General features: G+C 38.9%; 1 protein-coding gene across 3 annotated transcripts in view; it reads left to right on the forward strand.

Moving 5' to 3' along the window:
• The window catches only part of LOC135222631 (uncharacterized), an 88278-nt gene that overhangs the window by 38475 nt on the left and 24951 nt on the right, over positions 1-24852 (forward strand). For all 3 annotated transcript variants that reach the window (XM_064260755.1, XM_064260757.1, XM_064260756.1), the window contains exon 4: positions 19447-19667. In XM_064260755.1, coding sequence (XP_064116825.1) covers positions 19447-19667 — 221 coding nt within the window. The remainder of the gene's footprint in view (positions 1-19446; positions 19668-24852) is intronic.

Below are 24852 nucleotides of genomic sequence, written 5' to 3' on the forward strand. Positions count from 1 at the left end.
CACCGGCTCTGTTCAGTATAGGGTGTGTAGTAGTGGGTGTAAGACTAGACTTCTTAAAGCTTCACTTGATCCTCATTCTACTTGTGTTAGTTGTAGGGGACGTGAATGTTCTTTTGAGAATACGTGTGAAGAATGTAAGTCTCTAACATCTCATGAGTGGAAGGCACTGGAAAGTATATGAGAAAGTTAGAAAAAGATAGAATCAGAAAGGCTTCACAGAGATCTTCTTCTAAGTTAGTGAGTAGCCAGGATATTCCTCTGAATTCTATTAATCCTGTTCCTATTAACCCCGTAGTGGTTGCTCCTGCCCTCGAATCTGTATCTCCCGATCCCGATCCCGTGTCAGTATTACGAGCCGATATGGACTCGAAATTTGTCTCTTTCCTCACCACTATGCAGAAAATGGTGAGACAGTGCAAGAAGTGGTAGTTAAGTGTGATAAATTACTTAGTGCAAGTGTAGTGGAGGAGGTGGTTGTTCGGACCCGTTTGTTCTCCTAGGTCTAGGGCCCCTGTCAAACTCCCTAGATCCTGGAGGAGGGCAATGCCGAAAACCGAAGGGAGGCGAGCGGGACCTGCTCCCGAGCAGCCGCCCCCTCAAGCAATCCTGTAGCCGTATCCCAGGATGCTGTCGCTCACCATTGGAAAGGTGTTGCGAGGAAGTGTTTTTCGTCAAGTGACTCTAGTTCAGATGTTTCCTCTTATAGAGGTTGGCGTAATAAGACTTCTAGACCGCTGAAAAGGTCGCGCGATGTTTCGCCTGCTGCGGTTCCCAAGAAGGTGGCGGCTGCCGAACCTTCTTGTAGTTTTTGGGAGGAGCCTGAAGCTTTTCTCCGGCGGTTTCGATTTATCGCCCTTCTCTCATAGAATTGGAGAAGCCGAACACGCACACATTCCTTCGGAGCCTTCTCCAGAGCCTCCTCAAGCGATAACTCCTGCGGCTCCAGACGTGTTTGTGGATCATCCTTCTACACCTCCCGCGCCTTCTACGTCGGTGGATCCCCAACCTTCGGTGTTTGAACAGATGAATGCCAAGTTAGGCAGTATCTTGGAGCTTTTTGGCAAGTCTCTTTCGTCCCCGAATGCGCCTCCCGACCGCCTTACATCTTCCGCAGACTACTGTGCAGTCCTCTTCGCAGGCTCCTTTGCAGTCGCCTCTTCAGGCTCAGACTCTCCATGTGACTCCTCTTCAGACGCCACTTCAGGCGCCTGGTCGGACTCCTTTCCTGACTCCGTCTATGGCGCCACGTCAGGCTCTCGCTCGAGCGCCACCTCAGCCGCCAGCTCAGCCGCCAGCGGCCGCCAGCTCAGCCGCCAACGCAGCCGCCAGCTCAGCCGCCTGGATACGTCTCAGTACAGGCTCAGACGTCTTCTCCTGCTTTCTCACACCCTCCTCGGACGCGTCAGGGTGTGACTTCGCCGAACAGGATTCCTCTTCTGATGGAATGTTCGCCAGTTTCGTCGAAGGAAGCTTCGGATTTGGAGGAAGAAAGAGAAGGACTTACAGAAAAAGACAAGCATTTGTCAGGGTATAAACTCCTTTTACGATCCTTCGTTGACAACTTTGGAGATTCTTTAGCGCCTTCCGTTCCAGTTTCTCCTAGTTCGCAGTGGAAAAAGGACAGTAAGCCTGACTCCTCGTCCTCGTTCACGCGTCTCGCCTCTTCGATTTCGGCCTAAGAAAGCGATCAAGAAAGTTAACGCTTGGCTTTTGGAGAAGAGGGAACAGGGGAAAAATGTTTTTTGTCTTCCCCCTTCGAGACTTTCGTCAAGGAGCCGTGTCTGGTATGACACTGGAGAAGTTTTTTCCCTGGGTGTGACTGCCTCCACTCAGGGAGACTTTTTCTAGGTATCGTGGACTCTTCCCGCAGAGCAGCCCTTAATACTGCTAAGATTTTCTTTTCAACAAATGAACTGGAGCATCTTTGCAAGAGTGTTTTCCGTGTTTTCGAAGTTGTTAGCTTCCTGGATTGGGCCATTGCTTCGCTGGCCAGGAAAGTCAAGTCATTTGGACTTTCGGAGGAGCAGTTGAAGGATTTTGCCTCGGTACTGGATTGTATCGATAAAGGCATCTGTGATGGAGCTTCGGAGCTCGCTGCCATTTTCGCCTCTGGAGTGTTTGAAGAAGAGACAGCTTTTGGTGCTCCTTCTTGTCGAAAGGGGTTTCATCGAACCAGAAGTCTGCCTTGCTCTTCTCTCCTTTGGACAAGAAACACCTATTTCCGCAAGAGATTGTGAGCGAGATCGCTCAATCTTTAACACAAAAAGCGACCCAGGATCTTTTATCACAGTCAGTGAAGAAGCCCAGGAAGATAGCTCCGGTTCTTTCTGCTTCTCGGAGTGCTCCCTCCACGGAAGCTCCTAAACCATTTCGAGGGAGAGCTCCCGTTCGATCTTCCTCCAGGTTTCGTGGGAGAGGTAGAGCCTCTTCTAAAACCAAAACCTCCCTCTTCCATCAAGAAGTAGGCCCGTAGTCCTCCACACAGCAGTAGGAGCCAGATTACACCTTTTCTGGCAGACCTGGTTTCATCTCGGAGCGGATCCTTGGACGGTCCAGGTCCTGAAGGAAGGATACACCATTCCGTTCATCAAGCACCCCCTCTCACAGAATTTCCTGTGAATTTGTCAGCCTACTCGGAGAACTCCGAAAAATTTGCTGCCCTCCATCAAGAAGTTCTCGCCTTACTGGCAAAGAGGGCCATAGAGTTAGTGGACTCTCCGCAGGAACCAGGATTTTACAATCGCCTTTTCCTGGTAAAGAAGGCCACGGGGGGTTGGAGACCGGTGTTGGACGTCAGTGCCCTGAACGTCTTTCTCCTGAAGACGAAGTTTTCTATGGAAACGACCCAATCGGTATTAGCAGCTCTTCATCCTGGAGATTGGATGGTTTCCATAGACCTTCGGGACGCTTATTTTCATATTCCGATTCATTCGGAATCGAGAAGATTCCTGAGATTCGTGTTCCAGGGCCGCATTTATCAGTTCAGGGCCCTCTGCTTTGGCCTGTCGACAGCTCCACAAAGTGTTCACCAGAGTTCTGTCGTCAGTAGCAAAGTGGCTTCATCTAGACGGGATACGAATATCCATGTATCTAGACGATTGGATTCTCAGGGCAAGGTCCAGACAGAAGTGTGTGGAGGACCTACAAAAGACTTTAAGGATGACGGAAAGCCTAGGTTTGTTAGTAAATAAGGAAAAGTCATGTCTCACTCCTTCTCAGGAGATAGTTTATTTAGGAGTGAGACTGAATTCAGTTCTTTTTCAGGCTTTTCCGTCTCGCCAAAGGATCGACTCATGCCTGAACAAAATAGACGAATTTCTCGTCAGACAAACTTGCTCGGCGAATCAGTGGATGAGCCTTTTAGGAACCTTGGCTTCAATAGAGCAATTTGTAAGTCTGAGCAGGCTCAACATGAGACCACTTCAATTTTACTTGAAGCAGAAGTGGCAAAGGCGGAAGAAGTTCCCAGACTCCTTCGTGTTCCCCATCTCGGAAGGAATCAAACAGGACCTACTTTGGTGGAAATCAGAAGGAAGGCTAGAGGAAGGCTTGTCTCTAAGCCAGTTGAGCCCCAACCTTACGCTTTTGTCAGACGCATCGGACAAAGGGGTGGGGAGCTAGCTTACTGGGGAGAAAGGAAGTGTCGGGACTTTGGCAGATTCATCAGAGAAGTTGGCACATAAATCTAAAAGAGTTGAAGGCGATTCATTTGGCTCTAATGCACTTCAAGACAGAGGTAAGAGGGAAAGTAGTGCTGGTTCAAGCAGACAACACCACGGCTCTCTCTTACATCAAAAAACAGGGGGGGACACACTCGTTCTCTCTGTGCGAGGCGGCGAGAGACCTACTCATTTGGGCGAAAGAGAACAAGGTTGTCTTGAGCACAAGATTTATTCAAGGCTTCGAAGAATGTAAGGCAGACATTCTCAGCAGGAGAGGACAAGTCCTCTCCACAGAGTGGACGTTACATCCTCAAATATGCAAGAAGCTTTGGGGGATTTGGGGATGTCCTCAGTTGGATCTCTTCGCACAAACAAGACAGCTCGTCTACCACTGTATTGCTCCCCAGTTCCAGACGAGGAGGCGTTTTACAGTGGATGCCATGCTTCTGGACTGGTCAAATCTGGATCTGTATGCCTTTCCACCTTTCAAAATGCTAAGATTAGTTCTGGCAAAGTTCAGAGGTCATCAGAACGTCAGGATGACTCTGATAGCCCCCTTTTGGCCGGCCAGGGAATGGTTTCCGGATCTACTTCTGCTGTTGACAGACTTTCCGAGAGAGTTACCGTTAAGGAAGGATCTACTCAGACAGCCCCACTTTCTGAGGTTCCATCACAACTTGTCCGCTCTTCGACTAGTCGCCTTCAGACTGTCGAGCATTTCCTCAGAAAGAGAGGATTTTCAAAGAGAGCTTCAAGGGCTATTGCTAGACCCAGAAGAGAATCCTCTGATTCCGAGTGTACCAAGCTAAGTGGGTCCAATTCAGAGCTTGGTGCAAAGAAGAAGGAATTTCGTCTTCTAAGACCTCTATAGCTCAGTTAGCTAACTTCCTTCTTTTTTCTTCGTGAGAAGAAGAAGCTTTCTACCCAGACGATTAGGGGTTATAGAGCTATGTTGTCTTCTGTGTTCAGACATCGAGGATTAGACATTTCTAATAATCAAGACCTCTCAGACCTGATTTGTTCCTTTGATACGACCAAGACAAAGGAGTCAAGAACAGTAGCTTGGAACCTGGATGTAGTTCTTAAATGGCTGATGTCAGATAGATTCGAACCGATCTCCTCTAGTTCTTTTAGAGATCTGACCAGGAAGACCCTTTTTCTTTGTGCTTTAGCATCAGCTAGAAGAATCAGTGAGCTGCATGCTATTGATAAGAGAGTTGGATTCGCTAAGGGCAATGCCATTTGCTCATCAATGCTGGGGTTTTTGGCTAAGAATGAAAATCCCTCACGTCCTTGGCCTCGTTCTTTCTCTATAAAGAACATTTCGGAGTTAGTGGTGGGGCCTAATGAGCTGAATGTCTTCTCTGTCCAGTGAGAGCACTTAGACATTATGTGCAAAGGACCAAAGGTATAAGAGGTAAGAGTGATAACCTGTGGTGTTCAGTGAAAGATCCTTCTCGTCCTCTTTCTAAAAATGCGCTCTCCTTCTTTTTAAGGAATTTGATTTCTGAGGCACACGGACAATGTCAGGACTCAGATATCAAAGTGTTTAAAGTCAAAGCTCATGAAATTAGAGCAGTGTCTACGTCTATGGCCTTTAGATGTAATGTGTTATTTGAAAGGACATTATTAAATCTACATATTGGAGAAGCAATTCTGTCTTCGCATCTCATTATCTGACAGATTTGCAAACCACATATGAAAATTGCAGTACATTGGGGCCATTCATTGTGACTGACACGGTATTGGGTGAGGGAGAGAAGGATGTATCCCATCCTCACTAACTTTTCTCCTTGATTATGTTTTTTGTATTTTTAAGGTTGTCTGAAGATACAGGGAGTTTTTTTGAGTATCTTTCAGTCTTTTAATGTCTGGTATATTTCTTAAACGGTTGTGGTGATCCCTCGTTTTTCATTGTATTGTTTTGTGGTTGATTTGTACTGCGCCCATGAGCAGGGGCTTATATCTTGTCCGTTACGGTCACGTCCTCAACGGCAAGTACTTATTATTGTGTCCGACGCACGGATCCATATATCCTGTCGGTACAATAAAGACCAGCAGACTACAGAGGCAGTAACCACTGAGTCAGCGGTCTTTAAAGGTAAGGAACCTATATCTTCGGATAATTCCAACAGTTGTTATTTTAGCTGCCATTGTCCCACCACCTAAATGTGTCAATCAGCTATATGTAACCAACGGGTAAGTTATATAAGTGAAAATGACATTTTTATAATAATATAAAGTTTCACTTATACTTACCGGTGGTTACATAACGAAGCCCGCCCTCCTCCCCTCTATGGACAGGTAGGCATGAAACTTCTGATTTATTGTTGGAATGGTTCCCGGTTACCCGGTAGAGGGCGGGAGTAGAGGGATCACCTGTCAAACCATTAGCGCTACCGCGAATTTCAAATTCTTTGCCGTGACGTCAGGAGACGACAGCTATATGTAACCACCGGGTAAGTATAAGTGAAACTTTATATTATTATAAAATGATTCATTTTTCTAGATTCCTTTTCAGGATCTTGGGATTGTGCCTAGTGCTCCTATGATTATGGGTACGATTTCCACTGGCTTATCCTATATCCTTCTTATTTCTATTTTCAGATCTTGATACTTAACCATTTTTTCTCTCTCTTTCTCTTCAACTCTGGTGTCCCATGGTATTGCGACATCAATGAGTGATACTTTCTTCTTGTTTTTGTCAATCAACGTCACGTCTGGTCTATTTGCACGTCTCACCCTATCTGTTCTGATACCATAGTCCCAGAGGATCTTTGCCTGATCGTTTTCTATCACTCCTTCAGGTTGGTGTTCGTACCACTTATTACTGCAAGGTAGTTGATGTTTCTTGCACAGGCTCCAGTGGAGGGCTTTTGCCACTGAATCATGCCTCTTTTTGTACTGGTTCTGTGCAAGTGCCGGACATTCGCTTGCTATGTGGTTTATGGTTTCATTTTTCGTATTGCACTTCCTACATATGGGAGAGATGTTATTTCCGTCTATCGTTCTTTGAACATATCTGGTTCTTAGGGCCTGATCTTGTGCCGCTGTTATCATTCCTTCAGTTTCCTTCTTTAGCTCTCCCCTCTGTAGCCATTGCCACGTTTCATGGCTGGCTAGTTCTTTAGTCTGTCTCATGTATTGTCCGTGCATTGGTTTGTTGTGCCAGTCCTCTGTTCTGTTTGTCATTCTCCTGTCTCTGTATATTTCTGGGTCTTCGTCTATTTTTATTAGTCCTTCTTCCCATGCACTTTTTAGCCATTCGTCTTCACTGGTTTTCAGATATTGCCCCAGTGCTCTGTTCTCGATGTTGACGCAGTCCTCTATGCTTAGTAGCCCTCTCCCTCCTTCCTTTCGTGTTATGTATAGTCTGTCCGTATTTGCTCTTGGGTGTAGTGCTTTGTGTATTGTCATATGTTTCCTGGTTTTCTGATCTATGCTGCGGAGTTCTGCGTTCGTCCATTCCACTATTCCTGCGCTGTATCTGATTACTGGCACTGCCCATGTGTTTATGGCTTTTATCATATTTCCGGCATTGAGTTTTGACTTGAGTATCGCCTTGAGTCTCTGCATATATTCTTTCCTGATCGTGTCCTTCATCTCTTGGTGTTTTATATCCCCTCCTTCCATTATTCCCAGGTATTTGTATCCTGTCTCATCTATGTGTTTGATGTTGCTCCCATCTGGTAGCTTTATCCCTTCAGTTCTTGTTACTTTGCCCTTTTGTATGTTGACTAAGGCGCATTTTTCTATTCAAACTCCATCCTGATGTTCCCAGATACAATCCTTACAGTCTGGATTAGGGTATCTATTTCCTTGATGCTTTTACCATACAGCTGATGTCGTCCATGAACATCAGATGGTTAATTCTGTGCCTCTTTTCTTGAGTTGGTACCTGGCATCCATCTTCTGTAGTACTTTTGGTCATGGGAATCATGGCTACTACGAAGAGTAGTGGGGACAGTGAGTCCTCCCTGGAAGATCCCTCTCCTGATATTAACCCTCTGCTAGTCTATTCCAGAGCTTGTAAGTATTGTATTCCAGTTGCGCATTGTATTTTTGAGGAATCTGATGGTGTTTTTCCTCTGCCCCATATATTTTCAGCCATTCTATTAGCCATGTGTGTGGTATCATGTCGAAGGCTTTTCTTATAGTCTATCCATGCCATGCTTAGGTTGGTTTCCTTCTCCTACTGTCTTCATTACCATTTTGTCTATCAGGAGCTGGTCTTTTATGCCTCTACACTTCCTTCTGCAGCCTTTCTGTTGGTAGGGGATGGTGTTTGTGTCCTCTAGGTAGTTGTATAGCCTTTCACTGAAGATACCTGTTAGTAACTTCCACATTATTGGTAGGCAGGTAATAGGCCTGTAGTTACTGGCTATTTTCTCTTACTCTTGTCTTTTTAATACTAAGGATGTCCTTCCTGTGGTCATCCATTTGGGTGCATGGTGATTTAAGATACAATGCTGGAGTTGTTCTGCTATTCGTGGGTGTGTAGGGCCTTGAAGTTTTTGAGCCAGTATCCATGGACTTCATCGGGACCTGGGGCTTTCCAGTTTGGCATTTTCTTTAGTTGGTGTCTGACTGTGTCTGTCGTGATCTCTGTGAATCTTTGTTTTATTCTCCCTGTATCTTCTTCCTGACTTCCTGGAGCCATGTTGCATGTTTGTTGTGTGATACTGGATTGCTCCATATGTTTTCCCAGAGTCTCTTACTTGGTTCGGCTTCAGGAATTTCTTGGTGGTTGTCTTCCCCTCTTAGTTGGCTGTATAGTCTTTTCTGGTTAGTTCCGAATAGTTTGTTCTGTTGGTATCCCTTATTCCTGTTTCATGTACCGTTGGATCTTATGTGCTTTGGCCTTAAGCCTCTGTTTTATATCTTCTATTGTGTTGTTTAGTCCCCTCTCTTGTACTTGTATTTCTCGTTGAGTTCCTCCCTTGTTTTCTTGCTTCTTAGCCTTTTTCTGCCATCTCTTTCAGTTTACTCAAGTCAGATCTCATCACCATGATTTGCTTTTATTATTATTATTATTAATATTATTATTATTATTATTATTATTATTATTATTATTATTATTATTATTATTATTAACTGAAAAATATCAATAAACACATTTACATACTAGTACCATAAAAATTCTTTCATCTCAGTAAAAAAAGAGAGAGAGAGAGAGAGAGAGAGAGAGAGAGAGAGAGAGAGAGAGAGAGAGAGAGAGAGAGAGAGAGTGTTTATATCTCTGTTCTCTCAAAATGTTAATTTATGTGCATACATACCTTTTGTGGCAAGAGAGAGTATTCCTTATTTAAAAGAGTGAAATGGGTAGAATATTGTATTTTTTAAAATTACTATCACATAGGAATTTTGTAATTACAGTTATATTATTATTATTATGATTAATTGAAAATATTTATAAACATATATACATGTACCATAAAAATTCTCTCATCTCAGTAAAAGAGCGGCAGGCAGCTGCTTACAAGAATGAACACGAAAAACATCTTATTTGATAACGTGAAGGGCAGTTTCAAAAGCTGCCTTAGTATCATATTTCTGCGCAGAATTAAAAATACCCTATACATAATACATTTGCATACACATTTTAGACATTAAAGCATGAACATTTATAAAATCGACACATTGATCGCTAAATTTGCACTTTTTTTAACTCGATATTTTGAGAAGAGCGGCAGGCGTTGGCTTACAACAATGAACTGAAAAAACATCGTATTTGATAATATGAAGGGCAGTTTCAAAAGCTGCCTTTGTATCATATTTATGTGCAGAAATAAAAATACCTATACGTAATACATTTTCATACACATTTTAAACATAAAAGTATGAACATTTATAAATCGACACATCTATAAATCGACACATCCATAGCTAAATTTGCACTCATTTAACTCAATATTTTCGGCATAGAACAGCATCAGAGGCATATATTTTACCCTAATACCTATATAATAACTCTCAATACAATTTTTTAATATCATTTGCATAACCTTTATGGGCTGAACGGTATTTCTACAAATGCATGAACTCATTAGACATAACGATGCTAGCGGCGCTGTTGACCGAAAATTGTGCCATAAAAATACCTTAAAACGCCTTATTTTTTTAATGAATATTTTGACGATAGCCGTAAAACCGATTCGCTGTTGAGCGATTGCGCCGTTAACCGCGGGCCACCTGTATATATATATATTATAATATTATATATTAATTATATATTAAATATTATTAATATATATTTAATATATTATAAAATATATAATTATTTATTATATATATATTATATATTATTAATAATTATTATATAATATTAATTATATAGTATTTATATAATTCTATATATATATATATATAATTTATATATATAATATATATATATATATACTGATATTTATATATATATTTATATATCTATATATATTTATATATATATATATATCTATATATATATATTATATAATATATATATATATATATATATATATATATAGATATATATATAGATATATTATATATATATTATATATATATATATATATATATTATAGATATATATATATATATATATATATATATATATTATATTATATATATATATATATATATATATATATATATATATATATATATATATATATATATATATATATTATATATATATATATATATATATGATATATATATATATTATATATATATATAGAATATATTATATATATATATATATATAGCATATATAGTATATATAATATATATATATATATATATATATATATATATATATATATATATATATATATATATATATTATAATATATTATAATATATATATATATATATATATATATAATATATATGGATAATATGGATATATGTATGATATGTATATATATGTATATATATATATATATATATATATATATATATATATATATATATATATATATATATAATATATATATAGATATATATACAGGCGGTCCCCGGGTTACGACCGGGTCCGGCTTACGACGTTCTGAGGTTACGACGCTTTTTCTTAAATATTCATTGAAAAATCCGCCCTGGGTTACGACGCCTTGTTCCGAGGGTTACGGAACGCTGATTGCTTCCGACCGGGCTCTGAGTTTACGATTGCTTTTTTAAAAAACACATACTATGATAAGATAAGAATCCTTTATAGTTTAGCACAGTTCTCATCCTCGCTCTCTCTCTCTCTCTCTCTCTCTCTCTCTCTCTCTCTACTACAAAGATATATGTTTTTTAGTATGATAAATAAATGATTTACTATTTTCAATATTAATATTAATTTATACAGCAATAATATCAATTCATTAACGAAAATACCATAGTGAATTAGTAAGATTTTAGCTTATATTTAAAAAATTATGGAAGAATGAAGGAAATCCAGTCTTTCTTCAAGTAACTTCCAGTAACCTTTTCTCAGATTCAGGTACTAAAACTGTCAGATATATCAAGTTCTGTGACAGCCATGGAGGGGGGAAAATCTGGGGAAGAGCTGCAGTGTTGCAATCACGTGGTCCTGACACTCTCTCTCTCTCTCTCTCTCTCTATCCTCTCTCTCTCTCTCTCTCTCTCTCTCTCATTTACTGAGACTCGAGATTTTTTATGTACTTGTACTATTTGTTTTTAATACTTTCAAATAATAATAATAATAATAACTGTAATTACAAAATTCATATGTGATAGTATTTTGAAAGAAATACAATACGTACTAATCTATCCATGTCACTTTTAATTAAGGTTTTAACTCTCTACTCTCTCTCTCTCTCTCTCTCTCTCTTGCCACACAAGATAATAATGGGTCATAGTGGTAACTTCCCCTCCCGCTCTTTCGCTGGAAGCGTTATAAGTATTTTTTGAGAGAACAGAGAGAGATAAGCACTCTCTCTCTCTCTCTCTCTCTCTCTCTCTCTCTCTCTCTCTCTCTCTCTCTCTCTCTTTTACCGAGATGAAAAGAATTTTTATGGTACTAGTATGTAAATGTTTATTGATAATTTCAGTTTTTTTATTTTTAATAATAATAATAATAATAATAAACTTTACTTTAATTACAAAAATTCATAATGGTCGTATTTTAAAGAGATGAAAATGACCTTTCCATTTCACTTGTAAGGATAATTCCTCTTTCTTACTGAGATGAGAGAATTTTTATGGTAGAATGCACGTGTTTATTATATTTTCAAATATAATAATAATAATAATAATAATAGAAGTAGTAATAATACGATAAACTAATTTCAAAAGAAAATTCTTTCCTTTGTCTTTTTCTGTATCAATTTCCCCACCTCAACTCGAGTGACACTCGAGCTTAACAATGCCATACAATGGTCAACGAATTTAATGGTTTTATGTAATCTCTCTCTCTCTCTCTCTCTCTCTCTCATCTCTCTCTCTCTCTCTACTCTCTCTCTCTCTCTCTCTCTCTCCCTTCTCTCTCTCTCTCTCTTACTGAGATGAGATAATTTTTCATGGACATGTATGTAATAAGTTATCATTAATATTTTCCAAAAATAATACAATAAGTACAAAATTCATATCTGAGTATTTTAAATACAATAATCATTCCATTTCTCTCTTTTAAATACTGTAAGGACAACTCTCTCCTCTCTCCTCTCTCTCTCTCTCTCTCTCTCTCGCTCTCTCTCTCTCTCTCTCTCTCTCTCCTCTCTCTCTTCTCCTCATCTCTCTCTCTCTCTCTCCCTCCCCCACAAGATACTTGTCATACATTTGGTGTTTCTATTTCCTCTTATCTCTCTCGCTCTCAGCAAAAGAATTGATAGGCAGACAAACATAATTGCACAGTCCTCTCTTTCTCTCTTCTCTGGAGAAATATATGTATTTATGGGAGGGGGAAAAAGTTGCCTACAGACATTCATTTCAATCTATTGAAACCGTAAGGAGTTATTTCTCTCTCTCTCTCTCTCTCTCTCTCTCTCTCTCCTCTCTCTCTCTCTCTTGTATTTTAATGAAAATATACAGTAATTTGTGAATACACAGTGTTGCACATGAAAAAAGTAAATTAGTGATAATTTTAGAGATACGGCCCTAAGAAAAGTTGCAAATTAGTAGTGAAATTTTCCCTGTGGACATGTTTTCAAGAACGTCGTTCCGGCTTACGATGATTTTCGGGTTACGACGCGTCTTAAGAACGGAACCCCCGTCGTAACCCGGGGACCGCCTGTATATATATAATTATATATATAATTATAATATTATATATATATATATATATATTATATTATGTATATGGTATAATTAATATATATTATATGTATATATATATGTATAATTATATATATAATTTATTATATATATAATATACAGGCGGTCCCCGGGTTACGACGGGGGTTCCGTTCTTAAGACGCGTCGTAACCCGAAAATCGTCGTAAGCCGGAACGACGTTCTTGAAAACATGTCCACAGGGAAATTTCACTACTAATTTGCAACTTTTCTTAGGGCCGTATCTCTAAAATTATCACTAATTTACTTTTTTCATGTGCAACACTGTGTATTCACAAATTACTGTATATTTTCATTAAAATACAGAGAGAGAGAGAAGAGAGAGAGAGATAGAGAGAGAGAGAGAGAGAGAGAGAGAGGACGAGAGAGAGAGAGAGAAGAAATAACTCCTTACGGTTTCAATAGATTGAAATGGATATCCAATGGTCACACTACTGGGCTTAGTCCAATGCAGAAACAATTCACTACATTAGATAAAGTTAAAGATATATATATATATATATATATATATATATATATATATATATATATATATATATATATATAATTATATACCATATATAATTATACATATATAATATATATATATATATATATATATATATATATATATATATATATATATATATATATATATATATATATATATATAATATATCTTTAACTTCATCTAATGTAGTGAATTGTTTCTGCATTGGACTAAGCCCAGTAGTGTGACCATTGGATATCCATTACATATATCTAACAGATCAGAGGTTTAAGTCTTCTTCCTTTGAATTTTGTTATTCAAGAAGTATGACCAGGTGTGTTGAATCCCCAGATCGGATCAGGGGTTTCTTCCCTCCCTCAAGAGTGAGTATCCTAATGTTAGGACCCAGGTATTTCCACATACATATGAACAAATGCTAAATTTAAATTAATTGGTATGTTTCATAGCTAACAAACCTACGGCCTTAACATTTTCTGCCCACCTCAAGCCACCCCTCTCTCAGTTAACTCTGGGCTAGAAGAAAAACTGGTACATCACAAAGTTGAGATAGGATCGCTGCTCGCTTCAAATCTTACCTCCATGAATAAAAAATAAAAAACATTTTTGTTAGGGGATTGTTTTTTTTTTCCAAATCAACATACAATAATTAGTTCTTTTTGTAGTTCACATCCAAGAGTTAGTGCTGTACAGTAACATTGTAACTTGCATATTTCGTGTATGTATTTTGACGGTATGTCTAGTGCTGTATATATTTACTGCAATAAATATGTTTTGAATAATTTTAGATACCATGTAAAGATACTATGGTAATACTTTACACAGGTCTAGGCACATATGTTACTTCCTATGTTAGTGGGACTTAGTTGGATGGGTTTGGGTTACTTACAAAGTTAGTAGGGTGTAGACAGCTGGAAATCAGTAAAATTGGCAGGCATGAGTAAGGCTATGAAGATTGAACATTAGAAGGTTTAAAAGCCTAGCCTTGGATTTGCTAATGCCAGATTAAATCAAAATTATAGAGATGACATAGTAAATCTGTCTGCACAAAACCCGGAATTACATCAAACATGCTCAAAATAAAATTAAGATAGGTGCATAGGGAAGACTTCACAGAAAGCACAAGTGATGATCACAAAAAATAACCAAGAATGCACAAAGTCAATTTGTTCCGTAAAGATTAACGAGCAGTACAGTTTCTTTGTTGTCTCTTGACAATCAGTATTGATCTACAAGTTAATAGTAATCGTGTGTTCATTCAGATCAGTATTTATCTCAGAAAACAGAGGTTGATACATATGCAGTACCAAATTATAAGACCCTTGTATCTCCCTCACTCATGATATACACGTTTAGCCTTTCCTGCATATTTACCTCAGTCGTGCTTTAAAAGTATCCATTCATGGCCAACCCTTCCAAATCAGTTTCAGAGATTTCAGTAACCTGATGGCAGATTACAGCTATTTTGAGAAATTTGATTAAGATGGCCCATTTTTGGTAGATTTTCTTTTGTGCTCATTTGCCTATAAAACAGACATGACCTTTTTTTTAAATACATAATTGGACACATAGCTTTCAGTCAAGTGATATTTTGCAGTTATTGAAATGAGGGAAGACTTGAAAGGATATCATTAATTTTTTGTTCTAAGTAGTCTTTAGTTTAATAATTCTCTGAAAAAATTGCACTTATCATTGATAATTTAAGCAGTATGTACGTATGTCTAAATGTCCACTGTACATTATTTGTTTTAGTTATATTTTGAGTTTTCTGTCCTCTGTATGATAAATGATCAGAATGAAAGATACAGGGACATATCTGTAAACAAATGTTTGAGAAGAGAGAAAGTATCATTGAAATAGCGACACTTATATTTCTTCATTTATCTCACGTTTTGTACAAGATAGGAATGTTTTGGTCATACCATAGGATTTGGTATTAATTGTACAAATAAATCATGATTTCCTGAAATCAATAAGGTAAAACACAAAAGAATTACAAGTAAAAGTGACGAGAAGAGCAAATTCTTTATACCTGTTTTTACTTATCATCAGATTTTGCATCATTCATGCGATCAAGATGAAATAAAACTTGTGTTTTCTTATAATAAATTCACCCTGAGGACGCTGGGTTTTCAGACTTTAGATGCGTGTGATATGTGAAGAGAAAATGAAGAATATGTCGCATTATATATTGCACTCATACTTGACTCAGCCTGAAAAGAAAAACAATCTTGCTTAGTTCTTTGCTGTTCATTACTCCACTGAGATCATTATTTCATACCACTCAAATTAAGGTCTGATATCTCTTTCGCTTGAAAATGTATTCATGTTAGAAGATGAGAAACTATATGTACTGAAACCAACCTGATGAAAGCTTAGGTTGATTAGAAGTATGCAAAGTCTGTTTGTAGATTTCAAATTCTTCCCTGGACTGAATTTCCCAGGGTATGCTTAGATCTCTAAAGATACCAAATGCATCCATCTGCTTATTTTTTTCTTATCAGATATGTCCAGACATACAGACATATTGATATTGGAATGAAAATGTTCAGCAGTCATAATGGGAATTATGTGCACTTTTTTATAGAAAATTTAATGACATAATAATATGGTAAATATTGTTGAAACTGCAAACATCTTGTATCGCTAATCGACAACTGTCAACGGCTCATCACCATTCGCTGAGAGGACCAATGCAAGTATGGCTTCTAGATTGAATCAAGTATGGATGCAACATAATAAGACATTCTTCATTTTCTCTTCATATATCATGCATCTAAAATCTAAGCATCAGCATATTCAGGGTGAATTTATTGTATGAAAGCACAAGTTTTATTTCATCTTGATTGCATGAATGGTGCAAAATCTGTTATGTAAAAACAGGTCTATAAAGAATTAAATGCTCCTCTCTTCACTTTTACTTTTAATTCTTTTCTATTTTATCATATTGATTTCATGAAATCATGATTTAGTTGTACAATTAATACCAAATTCTATGGTATGACCAAAACTTTCCTATTTTGGGCAAAACGTGAGATAAATGAAGAAATATAAATATATTGCTACTTGTCTAAGCTACAGATGAAAATATGGGACACTAAGCAAGCCGCCTACCTTCCGGTACCAGCTAATTAGAGGCTGCCAAACAAATGTCTCATAGGCATAGGGCTCACCCAAGAATATATTTGGAAATGGATCCCATTAAGTAGGTAACCTAGCACAAAACTATCATTTAAATGTAGCTGATATGTATAGACGGGTGATAAGGCGAGCTATTACTGTATTAGCAGATATTGTTGAATGGTATTTATTGGTATGTTACTGATGATATTATTCAAAATTCCACCTCGTCTCCTCCCAGAAATACAATTACATTGAAAATTTAGGCCTTGACTGGAGGACAAGGGGTTTGAACAAAGAAAAAAACTAACTTCTCAGGCGTAAGGCCAGTCTTACTGAGGAGGGAGGAATTTACACAAAAGCTGGACTCAGTTTTAAAGCACTATATTCACAGGAATTTACAGAGTTCCAGGAACACAAGAGGCAGGTGAACTGCTTTTCAGTCCACCCAAACACGTGGGGGGAGCAGTCCGGCCACGGCTTTTAGGAAAATTGCGCAACGGATCAAGATTGCAAACTTCAGCGGATTTCCAATTCCTACCACAGCCAGGCACAGCGTTTGTCTGCAAATAGAGGACACAGGCATAAGGCAGGGGAGCACACGAGGGCGAACGTTACTCACTGCGTTCTTTCAATCAAAAGGCCAGTCATGGGGGAATGAAATGACTGGGAAATTTACACAGCAGAACACTATTTCGTGGCTTAGATTCACTAGGGGGATGTTACTAGTATCTCAGGGGAATAATTTCAGAATTGAGCCCAGATGGCGAGGGGGGAATGAAACACTACACAAGTCGCTCTGGAAAAAAAGGAAATGAAATACAGACAAAGGTAAAAACAATTCCCTGGTTGAAATGGAATTTCCCTTACAGTACCTTAGTAATGAGGCTGGTCGTCTTCTTGGATTCTCGGCACTATGGACTTTTAAAATATACTTGGGGCTTCCCAAAGCATGGGAAAGCCAGGCCTAGGAGTGGGGTGGGCAGCGGTGTCTGGTAAGAAGCCAGGCTTTGACCTGGCTTAGGTCTGGTGTTCTTCTGAGGACTCCGCTCTTGGGTTCAAGGGCTTTTGAAGCTTTCTCTTGATAAGCTCCTCCTCCAGTCCTTGTGGGGTTAATTCCAACAACCAATGGGAGAAGAGATAGCTTTTTCAAAAGAAAAAGGAGAATGGATTCCTCCAAAGTGGAAGGGGCGACTTGTATAGATGCATTAAACTTCGGTAAAAGACTTTACTTTTTTCTTGGTTCTAGCTTAAATCTTGAACAATATATTAAAACTGATGGTTTTTTGCTAGGTTGCCTACTTAATGGGATGCATTTCCAGATAATTATCTTCCAATAAAATTGCTGTCATCTGAGGGGTAACTGGAAAATGTTCAAGCACTACTGTAGGCTATACTTTGTTACTTATCAGAAGGCTAGACACTGGTATGTACATATGTACTGTACTGTATCTATCTGACACATGGCTGAGTTTCCTTATAGTACTGTAGAGTACTATGTAATTCAGCATTATTAGTGTACCACTTAACACTAATGCCTTAATTTCACCAACTCCAAATGAGTTTGTTATATACTGTAATTAAGTATACTACATATAACAGAACTGCAATTTATTGGGAAAAGATAGTGTTGAAGACCCTTTGGTCAGTCTTAGTGATATGATTAATAATAATCATCATCATCATCACAGAACAATTTACTAAGACCACTAAGTCAACATTGCTAGGCACTTTTGGGGTTCTTCCATGGATTTGATCTGAAAGTTTGTAAATAAAACAAAGCAAAGTTAAAATAAGTTAGACACCCGAGTGAGAAGAGGCTAAAAGAGAAAAGCAGAACAGCACAGGAGAAGAATAAAACAAAGTTTGGGACCTAAGGGAGAATGTAAAGAAACTTAATATTGCTTACAGTGTTTTTAGCTCCAATTTAATAGTTAGTATCTGTTTAAGTTACATTTGTTTCTGATTCTTCTATACAGGTATGCTATACAGTATGTATTTCCATATGTAAGTTGTTGGAGTGGACATTTTTCTTAACAGTGATATTTTATAATGTAGTTCTGATAGTGGTGTATTTGACACTCATTTTAGTATTGACTGAATATACTTAGTAAGAAGAGAGAGACATGGAGTTTCTCTTATAAGTAAATTATGGACAAAGCCAACTTCAAAACACACCAGCCAACTTTTGCCCATTATCAGGTCATGTATACTGTAACTCATGCACTAGTTTATTATTATCTGGTTAAAGTACCTATTATAATAATATAAAGGACTAGCATGTTAGGTAAAGCATTTGATAATTTGCAGGTAGTAAAATGATTTTTTTTTTTTCAAATGATAAACGATGGTTATTGCATTCTAAGTTTAGACTTTTAGTCCCCCCCGTCTAGGCTTAACCATTTTCACCACCAGCTCCCATTTAAGTATGTGGTTTCAGGCATGGAGTCTTAGCTCTATTTTACATTACTCTAATTTTTTCTGGCATTATTTGAATACTGTAGTATAAAATTAATTTTCCGATTTTTTTGCAAAAAATTTTTTTACAGTATATACTATCTCAGTTTTTGTGGATCTTTTTATTGAAACGATGAGTATGACTTTATGAAGATATATTTTGACAGCATGCTGTAAGACATTGTAGGAAGAATTTATCTCTTATAGTAACAGTAGTGTTTAGTAAACTCTTTAAGCATATTAGTTACATTTTTGACATAGCTAATGTTTTATTATGGAAAATGTGTTTAATGCATGAATTAAAAGTATGTATGGTTTGGGATTTTTTACGTATCTTGAAATTTTTTGAAGGATAGCAAATGAGTTTCTCAAGTTACTTATGTAATGGAAGATGAAAATCATTGAAGCTAACAAAGAAACTAATCTCAAGGTATTCATTTGCAGGTGCTGAATGTTTTGCGATTTGTCCGAAAGTTCATTGATGAAAACCCTCTATGCTGTTGTTCTGGAGAAATTTCTGCGATAAAAAATAAACTGATTGTAGGTTCAGATGAATTGAAGTTACGGCAGAAAACTTCTTCAGTGGTGTTAAAAGTAGTTCAAGGCAGTTACATTATACGACACAACATTGTCATACCAGAAAATTATCCAGATAAACAAGTGAGGTAATTAATGTTTTGTTGCTTTTGGTATAAATGATTGAATGTAGTTTGGATGAAATATATACATGTGACATTCTCAGCTGTACAACACTATTTCCTTTGTTAAAATCAATAGCTAGTGGTTAGAAATATTTCACTGTAGATTTTGCTCTCCTTGGTTAAAAACAGCATGTAATGGTTAAGTTAAGAAAGTAATGCATAAGTTATCACTCTTGGTTTGCAAACATGCCTCACCTTCTAGGAGCTGATGGAACCTCTGTATATTGCCCTAAACAGAAGGCGGAACTTTTATGAGCAAACAGTCTAGTGAGTTGTGGACATTGCCTCAGTCATGCTTTCCAGAGCCAAAGTTGTGATCAATGGCCTTCAGATCCAGAGAAGTCAAGACTTTTCCTCTGGGGCTTGGCAGACAGTGGCATAAGATCTTTCCCATCTTTTTAAAAAGATGTTGATTTTATTGCTCTTAAGAGTACTACTATATTCAGAAGATTAATTAGAATTGCAAGTTTAAATTCTGTTTGGAGAGAGGGAAACATTGCTGTTTTACCTAAGGGACCAATTGTGTCCTCATGCCCCCCAGAATATAGGCAGAGTTTATTACCTCTGTTTTATATAAGATTTTGAGAAGCTGCTCTCTAAGCTTCTTTGTAGGTTCATCAAAGTAGTAGCCTCCTACCAGCATTACTGTTTGTGATTTGTAAAGGTCTTGGTATTGGTGATGCCCTCTTATCATTATCAACCATCTTGCAGAGAGCTCTTTGTGAGGGTGGAGAGGCATGATTGGTCAGTTTCAGTGCAGCCTATGACTGTGTAAATCATGAAGCATTTATCTGCATTTATCTACAAACTAATAGTATTAGGAATGGGTGGTTCTTTTATTAATATTTTAAAGGAATTTTTAATATGTAGAACCCAAAGTGCCTGTGTTGATGGCCAGTATGTACAGATAGTAGCCATAGTAATGTAATTTTTGGTGTTCCTCAAGGTAGTGTTCTTGGACCTTTACTATTTATTATCTGTACTTATAACATGTGGCGGAGTTTGGAGAACAAACTGAATGCATATGCCTGTGATGTTACTCTTCTAGCTGTTTCATCTTCATGCCTCAGGTCTGTGGTTGCAGAATTGTTGACTAGAGATCAGGCACATATTCACGAATGTAGTAGGCTTTGTAGCAAGGAACTTAACCCTTCTGAGACTAAAAGTATGATAGTCAGTCAATCCAAACAACTTTTCCCTTTGCAACCCGATTTTCATTTAAATGACACAGTTTCTAATATCAGTGATTCATTTAAAATTTTAGGTGTAACTTTTGATAAGAAATGGGCTTTTGTGAAGCATAGTATATGTAATATTGCTTCCTCTTTCTGAAAACATTTGTCCTGCAGAAATGTTTTTGATGAAGCTAATATATTTAGGGGCTTCAATTTTCTTCCCTTGTTTGGAGTAGTACTGTTCTCCAGTGTGGTCTTCAGGTGCTGACTCTTATCTCAGGTTCAAACTCCTGGATAAGAGTTATGTCACAATTCAAGCATATTTTCACAACTCTTATGTTGACTAGGAAATAGCAGATCTCATAATGTATTTCTGCCCATCCTTCTCTTCAGGTGGATGGGACTCTGCTGAATGAGTGTGAATGGAGTTTTAATTATTATAGGTGTAGATTTTGACTCACGTCTTACTTATGAGGAACATCAAATGAAAATGTCAGCAAATGCCACACGAAAGTTAGGTACTATTATACATACGGCCTCATGTATTTATAACTGAAAAAGTCAGTGCAGCCTATTTTAGGTCATTTATCCTTTCTTTGCTAGAATACTGTTCTCTGGTGCCTCCCGAGAGTTTCAGGATTTGATTTTGAGGCACTCTGTGGTGTTTTTAAGCAACAACACCACGGTAGTGGCATTTATCACCAACAAGAGGGTTTCACTTCTCTCCTGTTGTGGTTAACATGCAGGTGCTCAAGGGTAACAGTTGTGCACTTGATAGCTCTATCAGCCAAACACATTTCAAGATGAAATGTATTAGCAAGCAACTCTTACAGAGTCAAGTTAGGGGCAGGGTACTGCTTTCTCCAAAGAGATTGTTTGTCATAGTATTGTTTTTCCTCAGTCAGGGGGAACTACTAATGAGGAACCTCTCTGTCTGGCTATCACAGAGACCTAAGGACTATGCGGCATTTGACTCTTGTTTAGGGTTTCTGTCTCGTGCTCCACACATGCACACACCCTTGCAAGAATCATCAGACATAGATATGCCTCAGTGTAGACTCCTTATCATCTTTCTGTTTACTTTCTGGTACAATGGAAGTCTGTAGATCTTCTGCTCCATCGCACCTGACCCATGGGCCACCATGATGACTCAGAATGACTTTTCAGAAAAACTAGACTGTATTTGTCTTCTCTCTACATTTTTGTAATTCTTAAGGTGTTAAACATTGTTTACCCCAATTTGAAAATAATGAAGGAAGATTCATGTGTCGCCCAACTTGCCAACTCTGCTTCTAAGGCAGTGAGAGGAGTTCCTCCCTGACCCAACCTTTAGTGTCAGTGACACAAGAGCGGTTCCTCAAGCAGTACAATCCCCGTGTCTTCACAGCTGAAGGACTGTCCAGCTTTCTTTGCAAGCATAGGCTATATCGCCAAGCAACAATGGAAATAGCTGGATAACTCTTTCAGTCGTCTGTAGCATTCCAAGGATTGGAGCCGTCTTTCTCTGGTCAGAATCATGAGTTCTTCTCTCTTATTCAGTTGTGAAGAAGTAGGTCCACATTCGCCATAGTCTTTCACATAAGTAGTATTTTTGTACATTCAACTTCCCTGCCAGATATATACTTAGCTATAGACTCCGTCATCCTGACAGAAATTCAAATTTCGTGGCACACGCTTACAGGTAGATCAGGTGATCTACCGCCCTGCTGCTGGGTGGCAGGACTAGGAACCATTCCCGTTTTCTAATTAGATTTTCTCTGTCGCCGGTGCCCGCAACATCGTTGTTGGTACCTCCTGACTTGATTTTCGTTTTTCATCGCCATCGATCTTCTGGGCTGTCTTTTTTGGTGACGTATTGGATCTTTGGCTTGGCATACGCTTTTGTGAACTTTTTATTAAATTTTGCTTCAAAATTTTCGAAGAAGTGAATTAGGACTTTAGCATGAGACTACCAAATGCTTCGGTAGACCCTCACACCTTTTGCTTGTGTAGGGAATATTATTATTCATTTACTAATAGTACATGTAAGAATTGTGTGAAATTGAGTGAGGAAGAATGAAAGACTCTAACTTCCTACTTAAGGAAGTTAGAAAAGCATAGGGCTACAAAAGCTTCCTCGAGAAGCTTTAGTAAGTCTCGTACTAACGAGCCAATTAGTGTATTAGCACCTATTATACAAGTAGTTGTTGAATCCTCACATACAGTATTTTCACCTTCTACCTTCACGGAAACTGCAATTCATCTGTGGAAATTGCAGCTTTGAAAACTCAAAAGAGTAGAGCTCAAAATGCGAACTCTTAAAGGTAAGCACAGTGCAGTGGACAGTGATTGTAGTGTTCCCAGTGCAGTGGAGGGTGCATCTGATCAGCTCTGTCTCGCTCCCAGGCCTAGACCTCTTCCAAGCTCCCAGGCCCAGAGGAGAAGGAATGTCGAAAGCCTTACGGAGGTTACGGAGAATCCCCACCGATCAGGCGTCCCCTTGGCAGGATCTGTGGCGTCCCAGACTGCCAAGGATAGCCATTACAAAGGCATCCGCAGAGAGTTCTTCTCGTCTTCCGATTCCGCTTCGCCCAAGTGTGGATGGAACTCGGCCGAGCAGTCGCGACCTTTGAGCTAAAGTTGGAAAGAGCCAGGCTCGAGGCTCCAACTGGGCGCGAGGCTCCAGCCAGGTGCGAGGCCCCAACCGAGCGCGAGGCCCCAACCGAGCGCGAGGCTCTTACCGGGCTCTAGCCTTCATCCTAACGCGTAGTGCCATCCAGGCGCTAGGCGCCAGCCAAGCGCGTGGCGCTATCCAGGCACGAGGCGCCAGGATCTCCCTGATCACCTTACGATAGAGAGTTTTCCTCTAGACGCAAGCCGACAGCCAATCAAGAGGCTGAATCAGCTTCTCACAGGATCAACCTTCTCCGGACAAAGACGCAAGATGTCGCACAGGCGGCCGTCGCCTTTGTCAGGATCGTCACGAGTCTCCTTCCTAACTCTCTGGACAGGTGAGAAGCCCTTCTCCAATTTACAGAGGACTGCTGTAACAGGCAGTTCCTCTCAGCTTAGGCTCTCTCCTTCAGTTCATATCTTCCCTCATCATGACGAGGCAAGACTTCCAGGAGATTTCTGACTAAGAATCTCCGAGGGATGCGACACTTTCGGAATTTGAATCCTCAGCTGCTTTGCTAATGCAGGAGTTTGGAGAGACTTTTTGTACAGCCGCCCCTCCTTCTCCTCGTTCTTTGGTTACGAGCATGAAGACATCTCGGGGCCCTGACTCTTTTTCTCTCTATAACTATCCAACCTGCATGGATAAGGTAGTCAGGTTGGTTCTGGAGAGCTGGCATCTAGAAAAAGACTCTAGAAAACTTTAAGCAGATTTCGGTGTCATTAAACGCCTCTTCTGCGTTTCGGGACTGCGCTGCCGAAGGGGAACATTAAGGTCCTTCCTTCCGTAAGCCCAATCTCTGAACAGGAATCCTGCCCCTTCCTCGATTTCTGCGGAAATCGGGAAGACTTTATGCGAATTCCTGGATTAACTTTCTCTCATGTAAGTGTGTTTTCCTTCTTTAGTGAGATATTAAACGTATTGTCAAGTAAGTGCGTAACACCTCATTGACAAAAAATGTATACTCTTTGTATCGTAAATGGGTTAGTTCTCATTGACAAAGATCTCAATAACATTTTATCGCGTAAGCGTATAAGCTCTCTTGGACAAGATTCGGAAGAGCTCTCATCCATTGGTTAGAGGCTCTTCCAGGTAATAGACTTGTAGACTACGTCCTTGAAGTCTTATGTCCAATAGCATAGGAAGCTTGAGCTGTCCTCTTCGGTCCTCGGTTCTCACTTGAGGATCTCCTTCGGCTAATACTAATTCGTTCTCTTGACGAAAAGAACGAAGACAGTAGATTTCCATTCTCTCTCTTCCTCGTCAAGGAAAGAATGTAGTAGAGAATTAGCTGTACAAGTGACTACAATACTCTAAGTAT

This window comes from Macrobrachium nipponense, chromosome 8, assembly GCF_015104395.2.
Source record: "Macrobrachium nipponense isolate FS-2020 chromosome 8, ASM1510439v2, whole genome shotgun sequence".
Taxonomy (NCBI): domain Eukaryota; kingdom Metazoa; phylum Arthropoda; class Malacostraca; order Decapoda; family Palaemonidae; genus Macrobrachium; species Macrobrachium nipponense.